The sequence below is a fragment of the Ostrinia nubilalis genome, chromosome 21 (assembly GCF_963855985.1).
Source record: "Ostrinia nubilalis chromosome 21, ilOstNubi1.1, whole genome shotgun sequence".
Classification (NCBI taxonomy): Eukaryota; Metazoa; Arthropoda; class Insecta; order Lepidoptera; family Crambidae; genus Ostrinia; species Ostrinia nubilalis.
In genome coordinates, this window is record NC_087108.1 from 10,318,939 (window position 1) to 10,334,764 (window position 15,826).

Below are 15,826 nucleotides of genomic sequence, written 5' to 3' on the forward strand. Positions count from 1 at the left end.
AAAGCTGAAGAGTTTGTTTGTTTGAACGCGCTAATCTCAGAAACTACTAGATCGATTTCAAAATTTCTTTCACTGTTGGATATTTTATGTACGCGATCTCTGAGTGCTATAGGCTATGATGTACCACGGGCAAAGCCGGGGTGGACCGCTAGTTCTTCAATAAGAACCAAGCGAAAACACAGTATTATTAGCATGCATGCAACAGTTATATAATTGCATATTCATTGAATACAAATTGCATCAAAATTATAAAAACGGGTTTTTACTGGACAAGTTGCAGTTACCTTGAGAGTTTTCGGGAGCAACACAGTAAAAAACGTAAGTACTTAGACAGCAATACTTTTGGGTTTTCCTTGTACTGTTTTCCTATTCATTTAAATTTTTGTTTTGTGAGAAAATGTTGAGGTAGCTAAATAAAAACAAAAAATAAAGTTCTGTAGTTAAAAAAAAACTGTCAATCTGAGGCAACATAATATGTCTGGCTACGCAGTCGACGGTTTAATTAAATGAGTTTTTTTTTAGAAGTTGATTAATTGCATACATAAAAATCAATAGCTGAAATATCTTTAGGTATGTGACTTAATATATTATTTAATACGGGACAATTCTCATATATCACTCGTTCCCACCGCTGCAACTCCTGTGTAGCCAGGATCTACAACTTGACCGCCAATAGAAACCCAACCAGTGAAGGTCAAGTTTGTACCAAGAGAAAGTTATAGATTATTTATAATGTGATAAAAATCTTATTGTACTTGAAACAGTATCAGCAATGGCTCCAACTACTCAAGAGAGAGGTCACCAGGGCCAAGAACCTGACATGGAGATGGTACCAGATGAGGCTGTCGTCATATCTGGGGTGTCGGGTCTTATGCCGGAGTGCGCGAGCTTCCTGGAGCTTGGTGATAAGCTTTTTATGAAGGTATGTTCTCAGTGTTTTCTATATCGTGGTCTGATATCCATAGAGTCATTGCTTAGTTTGATTGGGAGGTGCCTGGATGCGGGCGGTGCAGGACCGGTCTTTGTGAAAATCCTTGGGGGAGGCCTTTGTCCAGCAGTGGACGTCATTCGGCTGAAAAAGCAAATTAATTTTAAATGTACCTATGTGTTTCTCTACATTTTGAATAATAAACTGATTCATTGATTAACGTAATGCGTGACTTATTAAAGGCCACTATCAAATGTTGGTACATTTATGAAGGAGAAAACCATCATAAAGCTAAATGGCTTCATAAAACTGAATAATAGTAAAATTTGTATTTTATTACCATTTTCTATACCCACCCATTACAACAATGTCTATGCATGTCACCGTAAAATTGTGAATTCCTTCAGATTATAATCTGACGTAGTTAGACTACAATCTAACCTAGCGACATTACATAACCCTCTGTTAGTTTACAATCTCAAGCGTTATACTCGTAATATAAACTGACGGAGTTCACAATATCACGTTGACATCTATAGATCGTTTTCTTCTTCTAATATTTGAGTGTTATCGGTACACGCTAAATTATCCATAATGCATACGCACACTACAATAATGACGCTCGGATTGCTCGGAGCAAACTAGGGTTTCTGCTCGAGCTTTCTCGAACTCGAGAAAACTCGAGAAATTTGGCTTCATTCGAGACGAGAAAAAAATTACCGGAGCTCGAGAATTCTCGAGTTTCCAATTTGAAGCTTTTAATATTCTTGAAAGCCTATTTTCTAAGACAAAAGTAAGTTTTTAATTATTTCATAGGTTAACGTTGCTTTTAGACTGGCCTAATCTCTCTTTTTTTAACTGATTTGATTTGCAATGCAAGTAATGATCTCAATTTATCAACATTACCTACTCTATTTAGTTTTACTTTTGTTTCATATTTTTGATGCTGTTTTGTGTCGCTGAATAAAATATTTCATTTTCATTTTTCATTTTCAATCGAAACTAAGTACTAACGTGGTAATAATGTTCACCAACGAGATGCTATACCTATTTACTAAGTATGTTTAACTCTGAAAAATTTGTTAACTGTCTGTTAGGTACTCGTGCCTCCTCGTAAAGTTTATTCAAGTCGTTATCTTTTCCACTTAACATCAGGTGCGATTGTGGTCAAATAACTGCCTTGTTATTCATAAAAAAAAAGAAATTTATTAAAAATATTTTTTTGTTTATAAAAAAAAACTATCTATCGTAATTTTGCTATTTTGGGCTTGTGTTTTTTAGAAAACAAGTGATTCAGTTGTAGCTCCAGATTTTTATTGTTATTATCCTTAAAAGTAAACGCGACTTTATGACTTTTGTTGTGATTATTAGTTAATATTAATTATGAAAGAAGATTTTATGTTTTATTTATTTCCTTACCAAAATAAGTGGTACTAAATTCTAATATTGATTGTTGTGCAATAAAAGTAGGTATATTAGTTAAAAAAACGTGTGTTTTTATTAAATTTCAACCGATTTCAACAGTTTTAATTAAAAGACTCGAGACCCGAGAAAACTCGAGACTTTGGCCTCGAGAATTCCCGAAACTCGAGAAAAAAAATAGGTCGAGAAATCAGAAACCCTAGAGCAAACTCCCCGCACCCCGCGCTCCCCTCGACCAAAAATTGTTGGGCGCGTCTTCGTGGATGAAACGATCTATACATATAAAGTGTAATCATCAATTGATGAATTTTAATTTCTGTGATGGGGCTGGGTGTTACTATGTATAAATGTACCTATGTATTTACAAAAAAAAAAGTATTTTAAGTATGTTTATATCCATTGTCTAGTACCCATCATAGTACAAGCTTTGCTTAGTTTGCGACTAGAAGCGTAGTGTAAAATGTCCAGCAATATTTATTTATTATTTATTTAATTCCTAGCAAAACCTGGTAGCCAAGCACAACCGTTGGAGGAACTTCAGCCACCCAGAGCTGCCGGAATACTACGGCCTGCTGCAAAACGTCGACAAGTTCGACGCCCAGTTCTTCACTGTGTCCTACAACTTGGCGCACTCTTCGGAGCCTGGCTCGAGGAAGCTGTTCGAGAACACTTTCCAAGCTATCTTTGATGCTGGTAAATAAACTACCACTACTAATATACTACTATACTATACTACTATACTTCGACAAGACAATGTTATAAAGTAAATTACATAATATTAAGTGCATAGTTGTGCTAGGTGGACCGACGATTATAGATAGGTGTACTGGGTATAGGCGGGAATCGGGACAAGGTTCGCTATACCAGCACTTCCCCTATGCTCAGAAAGAGGGACATTCGTGGTTGTTTTAGTGGGTACTAGTAGGCCTTGCCTTTCTGGTAGGGAGAGCCCCACATAACCCTTCGCCTGACCACAGCGCCGGGTATGCAGTTTTATGCACTTTTTCCATGTAAAAAAGGTGGACCGACGATCTGGTAAAGATCGCGGAATTCCAGGAGGTGACCAGTCATTTCAGCCACAGGACGTCCACTGCTGAATCTATGCTCCCAATGATTTCTGCATCGCCCGCTTGATAGCGGTCTGCATCTAGCGTTTTCCTGCTACCTCATGAGGTCGTAAGGCCACTAGCAACTAGCTAGCATTAGCACTCATTCCTCAGACATAATCCCTCTGTTGTATGTACAAAAAGTATATAAGTAAGCTAAGCCGTTTCCACTAGCTAGCGGCGAGAAAAATGAAGCGATTCTATTGATTCTTTTACTTCAAAACCAGTATCTTAAGTTAACAGTTCTACAAATGATACTTTTCAGAACTTTTCTTTAGTAATTAAGGTGCTTATTATATTATTGTATTTGTTTTAGGAATTTGCCCCCCTGAGCTGTCATCCAAAAAAGTCGGGGTATTCTTAGCCTGTGCTCTGTGTGATTCTGAGAAGGCTTGTTCCAAGTTAGACGTGTATTATGGTCTGGTTGGGTAAATATATTTAATTCTTAATTTATGTAGGTGTTATATTTTGTAAAAATAATAATATTGATGTCTTAACTTAAGAAGCTTTAAAATTGTTACAAATATTTCTAAAATCGGCTAATAGACACTACCAGCACAGCTACCAGTCAGTTGATTTAATTTACATGACGACGCTTACTTAAGACAAGTAGTGACGTCACTTTTTCGTCAACTCAGTAGCATGGGTGATGATTTAACGGCCGCCTAGTGGTTGGTGTAATTTAGCTACAGTTGAGCCAATAGACGTGAGTTGTCCATAGTCCTAATGCTCAGTTCTAAAATTCCAGAAAAATTTTAGCGGTCTTACCAATATTGGTTGTATGATTTTTATAAGTAGTTTGTACCGCCGAATAACCAAATACTCGTAAGTCATGATCCGTACCAGTCAAACTAAGCAGGACCACGGGCAATGCATGTCCATAGAAAATTAAACGTATTCAGTTACAATGTGTCGCATTTTTATGTATTCCCAGCTGCGGCAGAGCAATGTTCTCCAACCGTATATCCTTCTGGCTGAATCTGAAGGGTCCCTCCTTCACCCTGGATGGTGACGCGTGTGGTTCTGGGGTGGCACTAGAGCACGCCTGCCAGTCCATCATGGAAGGTCACTGCGAGGCCGCTATTGTGGGGTCAGCGAAGATCCTTCTGCATCCACAAATTCCTATCCTTTATAACAGGTCTGTATTATTTTGTTGAGGTTCTTTTGTTATCCAGATGGCAAAAACCCATTATCTCGTAGGACTGAAGCCAGGCAGAAAAGTTATCAAGTGGCGACGACGTGCTGAAATACGTGTTCAGCAGTAGACGTCTTTTAATTAAACGAACAATTTAACGAGCTTAAGGACCACTTAATTGCAGGCAACCATCGCCCAGTGGGATTTGATACGCCAAAAGAGTAGCGATTCGTTGCCTACCTTTACTAAGGCTGAGTTGCGACTCCTAACTTTGACCGTATACTATAACGATAGCCAGCGTTTTTTGTATGGAGTTTGACAGATTTTTAATGTTTGTCAAAGCCAAAGTAAGATGCATGGTGCAACCCAGCCTAAGAGTGACGTATAATATTTCTAATCATAATTTAATTTTCAGAGAATGCCCAATGAATTTCGATGGCAAAACTAAGTGCTATGATGCAAACGCTGACGGTCACTCACTGTCAGAAGCGGTCAATGTTATGTTTCTTCAAAAATATAAGGATGCTAAAAGGTAGGTATTTTACCTTTTGAACAAGTTTTTTTTATGTAAGTAGTCTTCTCAATGTCTAATGTCTAACGGGACTATTCCCACCGCTGCAACTCTTGTGTATCTAGGATCTACAGCTTGAGTGAAGGCTCAATGTCTAGCAAAAGATTCAGGAATAAGAAACTTGTCGTACTTTCAGAGTTTATGCCGTTGTGCGTCATGCAAAGGCAGAATTCCGTACCACTAACGAGGAAATGACCTCGGAGTACCTCAAGGTACCCCGCGATGCCCAAGTACTGACAAACTTCTACAAAAAGTTCTATGAGGAAGCAGGAGTGTCACCCTCTTCTGTGGAATACGTTGAAGGAATTGGCGCAGGTAATACTGACCCTTAAGAACGCAACTATTATATAACTATTAAACTTCTTAGATCCTGAAATTTCTTTCCTCCTAGTTGAAAGAAACATTAAAACTAGGGTTATAAAATGCCGTTACATATTATAGACTAGTTCTAGTACAGTGGGTAACACCTGAATGTTAATAAATTCATGTTAAACAAAGAAGAAAGTCTCTCATGGTCTATAATGAGTATCTACTAACCAGATGTAAAGCAATACGTAATTTGATATGTAATCAAGATAGTGGCGAGGAAGACAATCCCAATAATGATTCCTAATCGTTTAAGATTAAACCTTCATCTAGCTACTAGTCTAGAAACAGTTGAATCAACATAATAGTCAACTTTTTATCTTTATGTCGTATCTCGTATTCTTTCGCAGCAAACCCTGAGACAGACAAGATGGAGCTTCAAGCCTTAGAGCAGGTGTTCTGCAAGGACCGCCAACGGCCCCTGTTGGTCGGCAGCATTGCTTCCAACATGGGCTACTCGGAGGCATCGGCGTCCAGTTGTGGGATCTTTAAGGTGATATCGATTCTACTTCTTCAGGTATTTCACATTGCTGAGTAGTATGCGATTGAGATCGCGAAGACGCTTGCACCAGGCTTTTTTTTAATAAATGTAGTAGGTATATCTAACATTTTACTTTTCTATCGTGTCGACTTATTTTGTTTTATTCACATTATACTCGTAGTAGAATATTTGAATTAGAAGCGACTTGTAGGTCTGCTTAATGGATGAAAAATATTTAAATATACTTAGCTATGTTAATCCGAGTGGCTATATGTATTTGGCACTTTTGCATAAAGCCCTTAAGTGCTGAAAACTTGACTTAACATTAAATTGACAATACGCCAGTAGGACAACAAGCATCGTCAAGAGTTCTTTTGAAAGCTCATAAAAATAACCTATGAAATAAGTCAACTTGTATTAAACTGGAGTTGGGTTGCAGATGCTCCTCGCCTACCAACGGGGTATGATCCCAGCAACCATCAACTGCTCCAACCCTCGCCAAGACATCGCGGCGTTAAGAGACGGACGCATGTGCATCGCGACCGAGCACGTCCCACTGCTGGGCTCCTTCACCGCCGTCAACGGGTTTTCTCTCACTGGTCTCAACAGCCATGTTCTGCTGGAGAAGTTTAGGAAGAAGAAGGTAATCATCATCATCATCATCTCCATTATCAACACTATTATCAGCTCATTATGTTGTCCCGAAGTGGTCGTTGGACAAGCTATATTTGGTACGTGTATAAGTGCCCCGGAAAAGGCCTATGTACAGAATAAACAATTTAATTTCATTTCCACATCATCATCTTTTCGGAATCACTTCAGAACTTCCAGATTGGCCGATTAGAAGCAGCATGTATAGCACTTTTCTGCAATATTTATAAGGTCATTTATTCCACCTTGTAGGTGGAAGAAAGTGATAACTAATCGTTCGTTCGTTCGTTTCAGCCAAATGACGTCCACTGCTGGACAAAGGCCTCCCCCAAGGTTTTCCACAATGAACGGTCCTGCGCTGCCCGCATCCAGGCTCTTCCCGCGACCTTTACCAGATCGTCGGTCCACCTAGTAGGAGGCCTGCCCACGCTACGTCTTCCAGCCCGTGGTCGCCACTCGAGAACTTTCCTGCCCCAACGGCCATCGTCTCTACGAGCTATGTAATGTAATAAACTAATGCTTCATCATAATTCCAACCTATTGCAGTGTAGTATTTCGGGGCAGTTACCACTATCAAAGACTGTCCACCCAATACTTCTCTATTATCAAGTCAGGACAATATACTGGCTGACCCTGAGGCCCTGAGAAATGGAGCAGAACAGTCACAAAAATAACAAATTACAAAGCTATTACGAAAAGTTTTATTTATTGACTCTACCCATTCTCAAATTCAACTGGTTTCAGGATCTAGCCCGTTACCACACCAACATGCCATACCTTGTATTGGCGTCGGGAAGACAAGAGACCTCGGTCCAGATGATCCTTGATGACGTCATGTCACGTCAACCGGATCCTGAGGAGATTGCGTTGCTCCACAATATTTTCAAGAACTGTATTGGCCAGCACTTGATTCGAGGATATGGAGTGTACTGTAAGTTATAGTCCATCCATACCTTACATTTCTGTTAGGTTATCATATTAATATAATTTCCCTGAATTCTAAATGACGTCCACTGCTGGACAAAGGCCTCCCCAAGGATTTCCACTTCAACCGGTACTGGGTTGCGCGTATCTAGGTACTTCCTTCCTTCCTTGCCTTTGTCCAGCAGTGGACGTTATGTAGTTTTTTATGGGGTAAGTAAGTCAAAAGGACTCGAGCAATGACTTTAATGGTTTTAATTAAGGTAATCCAATGATATGAACCTCCTCTGTTTGCAAATTGTCTATGGTACTTTAAGAATGATACAAGTGACATCTTTGTGGAAAATATCTTGATCTTAATTATCAGAAATGTAGCTCATTTATTAAGTTGAATAAAGCCTAGTTTCTGAAGGCCGTATCTTTTCATTTGTAACAATTTATTCAACTTAATTGTGACAATGTCTCATAACGAAACTGTGTCGTCGAGTTCCATCACGAGAGGTTCTCGTTATCTAAATCCGGAAAAATTTTCAACGGATCCAAGTACGCCCGGTGCAGAGCTCCAATGGAGTCATTGGCTGCATACATTCCAAAACTTTATATCAGAAGAGATAAGTAATGCTAGTCCTGACTTAAAATTAAAGCTACTTATCAACTATTTGGCGCCTGGAGTCTTTACTATAATAAAAGGATGTGCCAGTTATGACGAAGCAATAGAATTACTTAAAAAATCATACGAGAAACCTCGGAATCGTATTCTGGCTCGGCACATCCTCTCAACAAGACAGCAAAAGCCTGAGGAATCTATACGTGATTATGTTCGTGCCTTGAAACTGTTATCCCAAGATTGTGATTTTCACGCTGTGACTGCCGAACAAAATCAAAACGATTTCATGTGTATTGCATTCATATCGGGTATCAACTCTCAAAGAATCCGTCAAAGACTGTTGGAAAATTTGACATTGTCATTCGATGACGCACAGAACCAGGCACTGACACTTGAAACCGCCGAAAAAAGTTTGCACTCTTTCTCAATTTCATCTAATCCGACCTCATTGCTTAACGCTATACCGGTTCAACCAGAACAAGAAAAGGAGGTCGATCATAATTTAGCCGCTGTTAATTTCGGTCATAAAAAACGTCGATGTTTTTTTTGCGGTGGTAATGTACATCAACGTATAAAGTGTCCTGCGTTTCATTCGCAATGCCAATTATGCTCCAAGAAAGGACATTTTGCAAATGTATGTCGGAGCAGTGGTGGAACGAGTCCTAAAATGAATGCTGTAACTCAAGATACACCTACGGAGGCAGCGTCGGTAATTGCAGCCGCTCCAGGAAGTCTGCGAAAAGCGACTATCCCCATAACTATTAACGACTACCTTGCAGACGCACTCGTTGACACAGGAAGTTCAGTAAGCTTTATTGACAAAGGTTTGGCTGAAACATTAAAACTAAAGAAGAAACGTTGCAGTCAGTCTATTACACTAGCATCGCTAAGCCATACCTCTATCGTAGAAGGATCGTGTTCCGTAACTTTAAAGATCGATAAACATATCTACCCGAAACGGAATTTGCTGATTGTAAACAACTTGTGTGCAGACGTCATAATTGGGCATGATATACTAAAAACACATTCTTCGCTCATTTTGAACTTCGGTGGTGAGGAGGAGCCCCTCAGCGTCTGTAACGTAATGGAAGCCTCGGTTCCTCCTGCTTCAATTTTCACAAATCTCACTCCTTCTATTAAGCCTATTGCTATCAAGTCCAGGAGGCACAACGATGAAGACGAAGCCTTTATCAAAGTAGAGGTGAACAAACTACTTGAAGATGGCGTCATAAAGCCAAGTGTGTCTCCCTGGAGAGCACAAGTTCTCGTCGCTGGAGGAGGCAACCACAGAAAGCGACTTGTTATTGATTACTCAAGAACTATTAATATGTTTACCGAACTGGACGCCTATCCCTTGCCAAAAATAAATTCAATAATTTCAAAAGTTTCCAAATTCAACTTTTTTAGTCAAATCGATTTGAAAAGCGCTTATCATCAAGTGCCCATACTGAAAAAAGAACAAAAGTTTACTGCCTTCGAAGCATGTGGGAAACTGTACGAATTTACTCGAATCCCATTTGGCGTTACTAACGGCGTAGCCGCTTTCCAGCGAACACTAGAATTCATCATAGAAAAGGAAAATTTAGTTGGAACCTATGCTTATCTCGATGATGTGACCATCTGTGGCGTGACTAAGGCCGAACACGATAAAAACCTTAATGCCTTTCTACAAGCGGCTGAAAAATATAGACTTACATTGAATAAAGAAAAGTGCACCTTTTGTTCGGAAACCATTAATCTTTTGGGTCACACCATCACCAATCAGACAATCAAACCTGACAAATCAAGAATACAACCTTTACTCGATCTTCCTGAGCCTAAAGATTCAACGTCACTCAAAAGGGTTTTAGGATTATTTGCACATTATAGCCCATGGGTAAGAAACTTTTCTCATAAACTGAGGCCGTTGATAGATAGTACCGAATTTCCTCTTTCTGACGAAGCATTATCAAGCTTTAACAATTTAAAGACTGAGCTCGCTAACGCTAGTTTACATGCAATTGATCTTAAAGCTACTTTCACTGTCGAAACGGATGCATCAGAATATGCGATTGGAGCCATTTTATCACAGGACGAACGACCTGTAGCTTACTTTTCCCGTTCATTATCTCCACCTGAGAGACGCCACTCTTCAATAGAGAAGGAGGCGTGTGCCATCGTTGAAGCACTTCGCAAGTGGCGCCACTTCCTTTTAGGAAGGCATTTTATTTTAATCACTGACCAGCAGTCAGTAGCATTTATGTTGCAAGCTCACCATTCAAGCAAAATTAAGAATGAAAAGGTAGAGCGTTGGAGACTCGAGCTATCAGCATACAAATATGATGTTATATATAGACCGGGGAAGGAGAATTTGGCCGCTGATGCACTATCTCGCGTTTGTGCTCAGATACACACCAACGTCACAAATAAACTAATTGAGTTGCACAACGCTCTTGGACACCCTGGTATTACTCGTATGACTCATTGGATCAGAACTAAAAATTTGCCATACTCTGTCACTGATATAAAAGCGATTACTTCTGCTTGCAGAATTTGTGCTGAAATCAAACCACAATTTCACAAAACTCAAGGAAAGCTTATTAAGGCGATAGCTCCTTTTGAACGACTAAGCATTGATTTCAAAGGCCCATTACCTTCAAAGAGCAAGAATAAATACATCCTCACTATTATCGATGAATTCTCTAGATTTCCATTCGCATATCCTTGTCAAGATTTATCTGCAGACACTGTAATCAGATGCCTTAAAGATATTTTTTTTATGTTCGGCACTCCTCTCTTTGTCCATTCTGATAGAGGCTCTGCTTTTGTGTCAGAACGAGTGCAGCAGTTCTTGCTTTCTTTAAACGTGGCAAGTAGCCGGACTACTCCATATAATCCACAAGGTAATGGACAAGTTGAACGTTTAAACGGGACATTGTGGAGGACAGTACAGCTTTTCCTAAAATCTAAGGGCCTGGAAGTGACGGATTGGGAACAAGTGCTATCCGAATCTTTACATTCTATACGTTCTTTACTTTGCACGGCCACAAATTGCACTCCTCACGAACGTTTGTTTTGCCACCCTCGACGAACAATGAATGGGCAGTCGATACCATCATGGTTATCGTCTTCTGGGACCGCTCTCATGAAAAGGAATGTTCGTGCTTCAAAGTACGACCCCTTAGTGGAAGAGGTCGAACTTTTACAAACAAATCCATCATATTCGTATATAAGATTACAAGATGGTAGAGAGACCACCGTTTCAAACAGACATTTGGCTCCTTTACCGGATGGAGAGGATGATTCCTGTCAAGAAGAGCCATCAGACTTAGATGAATTAGTTCAGGAATCTGAATCTGTTCAGCAGCCTGAACTTGGTCAAGAAACTGGTGTTGCTGAAGAGCCAGAGGCAAACCTAAGCCGGCGTTCCCACAGGGCTCGCAGAAGACCAGACTATCTAGAAGATTTCGTTTGTGATAATGACTAAAGTGTACCTGGACATTGAAATATAGCGAGGGAGAATGATATGAACCTCCTCTGTTTGCAAATTGTCTATGGTACTTTAAGAATGATACAAGTGACATCTTTGTGGAAAATATCTTGATCTTAATTATCAGAAATGTAGCTCATTTATTAAGTTGAATAAAGCCTAGTTTCTGAAGGCCGTATCTTTTCATTTGTAACATCCACCAACTTAAAGAAGTATTTTTAACTGTTTTCCGTTTTTGCAGCAGGCACTAACGAAAAGATTAACACACACAGTAAAAAGATGGACTATTGTGAAGGTGAAAAACGTCCGTTATGGTTTGTGTACAGCGGTATGGGGTCTCAATGGGCCGGGATGGGAAAACAACTCATGAGGATACCTCTCTTCGCTAAGTCGATCCAAAAGTACGTATTCGTAAAACTAGGTATTTTCTATTTGTCTTTTAGTGAAAACATTCCTACATTGTTTTATTTGCACTCACACACATTTGATGAACTGATGATGTAAAATTGGTGCTTGGTAAATAATGATTTACCAGGGTAAGGACCCGTCGTTGTGGGCAACTTTGGGGGAAGCCTTTGTCCAGCAGTGGACGTCATTTGGCTGAAATGAACGAACGAAATAGTCATTTACGCGGTGGTGTAGAAGAATAAGTAGTATTAACTAGTTATTTTGTATTATGCATCAAATATTCTAAAGTAAAAAATATACGGTCTGTCTTTACCAGGAGTCATAAAATTCTGGAACCAAAAGGGTTAGATCTCATCAAAATCATAACAACTGAAGACGAGGCGATATTTGACAACATCTTGCACTCCTTCGTTGGTATTGCCGCCATACAAATCGCTCTGACTGACATCTTGAAAGCCGTTGGATTGGTTCCAGACAATATTATTGGTGAGTGAGATTGTCTAAGTATCATCATCACTATCAGTTCATTAAGTTTCCATTGCAGGAGCACACGCCCTCTCAAATTTTCGTAATTTCATACATAGCAAGGATTTACTTTATATTTTAGAAATATGTTACACGTAAACCCAATTTTACAAGCAATTTTGTATATCAAATACTCTAGATCTTCTGAAACAATGACTGAAACTGTCTCTACAGGCTGCTGCTGCTGCTGACTGAAACATTATTTCACAAGAGTCAAGAGAGTTACCTACTTAAAACAGACTCTGTGGGTACTATTGTTTGCTTTGCTTATTATTTCTAAAAACTTCACCCCTTTAGAGTAGGTATAGAATAAGACGTGATCACTTATAGATTTTCGCTTGCTACACTCAAAATTTCAAATCTTTAAATAATTCTAGGTCATAGCGTAGGGGAGCTAGGTTGCGCGTACGCCGACGGCTGCTTCTCAGCCGAGCAAGTGCTACAGCTGGCCTATCTGAGAGGCTACCTGTCCTTGACCACTCCCATGGTGCAGGGCGCCATGGCTGCAATCGGATTGGGGCACAAACAGGTTAGTTTAATCAAGTCTTGCTTTCAGCAACATATCCCTTTATTCAGTGTATGGGTTGTGCTCGTAACATCGAAGCTCGTAATGTAGTGGTTTTCGTTGGATAGTAAAATATGCTGAGTGGGAATGCTGCCATGATATCAGTAGTATCTCCAATTTTTAGTATAAAAACGCTTGTCAGCTCATTGCGCTGATTCTCGTCTCAATCAATACATAAGTATACGAGTATAACCCAGTTTTGCCAAATATTGGAGTTACTACTAAAATCGCTAGCATGGCAGAATGGGCATTTCAACTAGAGGTAGGGGAGAATTGCTGCATAGTTGATAGGTAAATTGAATCTGTCAAAATCTTCATTATTTTATCTCAAACTGAAGTCACATTCCACAGGAGTTACGTCATATTTTATTCTTCCTTTAGATCTCCAACCTCTGTCCACCTGAAATCGACGTGGCGTGCCACAACAGTGCCACTTCCAGTACCATTTCTGGCCCCGCTGAAGTGGTGAGGGCGTTTATTGAAAAACTCACAAAAGACGGCATCTTTGCGAAGGAAGTCAACTGTTCTAACATTGCCTACCACTCCCGGTACATCGCTACACTTGGTAAGTTTAGGTACTTTATGATAATTTCTGGTGCGTAGCTGAGAACTCGTCTCAAGATCTGCGTCGATTTAGTTGTTAATTTCCTACACACATTTTCAGAAGAACATTTAATTTTAATACATTTTTAACAGTTTCGTGTTTCGATTTTAGGTGCCAACTTCATAAAGAACTCACGGAAAATTGTCAAAACCCCGAAACTGCGAAGTGATCGTTGGCTGTCTTCCTCTGTGCCCCACGACAAATGGACCGAGCCCGAAGCACTATATTCTTCAGCTGAATATCACACTAATAATTTGCTGGTACGATTGGCAATTTTACACCCTTCATCATCATCATCATTTCAGCTATAGGACATCCATTGCTGAACATTGGCCTCCCCCCAATGATTTCTACGAGTACATCGCCCAGTTTAACAGAAATAAAGATCGCAGTCATTTTGAAAATGTGCCATAGAAAAAAAGTGTAAGCAAGGAACAACTTTATTGCGTAGTTCCTTTACTCAAAAACCTATTTTTTTATTGAAAAATTTTCAGAGTTGAGGGACTTTTCCGACTTCTTGTTTTCACCACTGCAACTCCTATATAACCTGGATCTACAGTTTGTACCAAAGTCTACCAATAAAGGCCAAGTATTTTCACTTCCAGAGTACCGTATTATTCGAAGAAACGCTTCGCTTTGTGCCTTCCAACGCTGTTTTGGTAGAGATAGCCCCTCATGGTCTACTTCAGGCGATCCTCAAGAGGGCTCTGTCTGTGGACTGCCAACACGTGCCTCTGACTCGAAGAGGGCATCAGGATAGTACCGTCTACTTACTGGAAGCTATTGGAAAGTAAGTTTATTGGTTGAAAAGAAAGTAGCGTGGAAATAGAAGCTTCTACCGTCGTAGATGTTATTTTTAATTTCCACTTTTGAATGTTTTATGAAAGCGTGTATCAGAAGCTTCGAAAGGCGTTAACGGGACTATTACTAGTAATTTGTATGCAATACAAAACAAAACAAATCCATAGATGTTTAACACGTATCTTTAGCAGTAGTTGCCAAAAGTTTTAAATTTGATAAAACGCAGGCCTACGTCTAATCTGATTCATTAAAAGAGAAGCTAAAAACCTACAGATGTAGTGCTTAAAACCACATTAACTGAGTCAATGCCAGGAGGTATGGGAGCATAAATCTAAAGCACATCGGAAGTGTCACTGACGTTTGAACACCCTCCGTCCCGTGCCGCTCCCAAACCTCAGGCACTGACTTAGTTATGACAAAATGTATGATATTAAAAACGTCATATTCCAGCCTTTACATCCATGGCTACGAGCCTGACGTCAGTGCTCTGTACCCGAAGGTGGAATTCCCAGTGTCCACAGCGACAAGGCCGCTGTCACACCTGGTAGAATGGGTTCACACAGAAGAATGGTACGTTAAAATCTATTAGACCCGGTTTCTGAAGTTAGATTTCTAACTTGAGTATTCTTTTTACTTTCACAGGAAAATGTGTGGTTTCGATCAGCCAGAAAGCGAGTGGTACCATGCAGAACATAACTTGACCATCTCGCTAGAAGATGATGATTATCAGTACTTGTCAGGCCATAAGATTGAAGGTGTGTAATAATAGTGAATATTTTAGATAGATATTTATAAAGTTGACGATTAGGTTATACGAGTATAATAAGATAAAATGTTTCGAATATTATGACTGCTTAGCTCGCATCAATTATTGTAAACACAAAACAAAAAAAGGCTGACAAAGGTTCTTGCATTGCATCTTCTCAGCACTGGCCCATTTTTTGTTCCAATCAGTGGTAGGGTTAAAGTAATAAGGTCTCCTCGAAGCCGGAGAGGCTTGCTCGAAAGCAAGTCGTAGACTGAGACGGAACTGCGGACGATTGTCCAAGTTAGGACAATAACTCGCGGCTCCGTTTCATTCGGCTTCGGTGGACACCATCGGGTTTTAGTGGGTAGCTTAGGTTCCGTCCTTCTGGTGGGGAGAGTCCCACATAGCCCACTGGTCGTCCGAAAGAATTTTCCGACGTAATTATTGAGTTAAAGTAATACTGGGACATGTAAAACCACTTTATTAATATTTGCTAAAATAAATGACTGATAGATCTT

The 15,826-nt window shown here is 39.8% G+C and overlaps 1 protein-coding gene across 1 annotated transcript; it reads left to right on the forward strand.

Moving 5' to 3' along the window:
* Positions 1-770: 770 nt before the first annotated feature.
* Positions 771-14,553, forward strand: LOC135082477 (fatty acid synthase-like). Its single transcript, XM_063977272.1, has 15 exons — positions 771-922; positions 2,851-3,043; positions 3,773-3,884; positions 4,391-4,594; positions 5,007-5,123; positions 5,299-5,477; positions 5,879-6,021; positions 6,449-6,652; positions 7,405-7,591; positions 11,899-12,058; positions 12,382-12,551; positions 12,968-13,119; positions 13,537-13,720; positions 13,871-14,019; positions 14,365-14,553. Exons 1-15 carry the CDS (start codon positions 773-775, stop codon positions 14,551-14,553), a joined length of 2,493 nt encoding a protein of 830 aa, XP_063833342.1. The 5' UTR covers positions 771-772.
* The last annotated feature ends 1,273 nt before the right edge of the window (positions 14,554-15,826 follow it).

Bases quoted from the DNA above. Each gene is read 5' to 3' on its own strand.
- LOC135082477 (XM_063977272.1), top strand. From the start codon at position 773: ATGGCTCCAACTACTCAAGAGAGAGGTCACCAGGGCCAAGAACCTGAC. The intron at 6,022-6,448 runs GTGATATCGATT...GTTGGGTTGCAG, and splicing joins CCAGTTGTGGGATCTTTAAG to ATGCTCCTCGCCTACCAACG. The intron at 13,721-13,870 runs GTAAGTTTAGGT...TTTCGATTTTAG, and splicing joins CCGGTACATCGCTACACTTG to GTGCCAACTTCATAAAGAAC.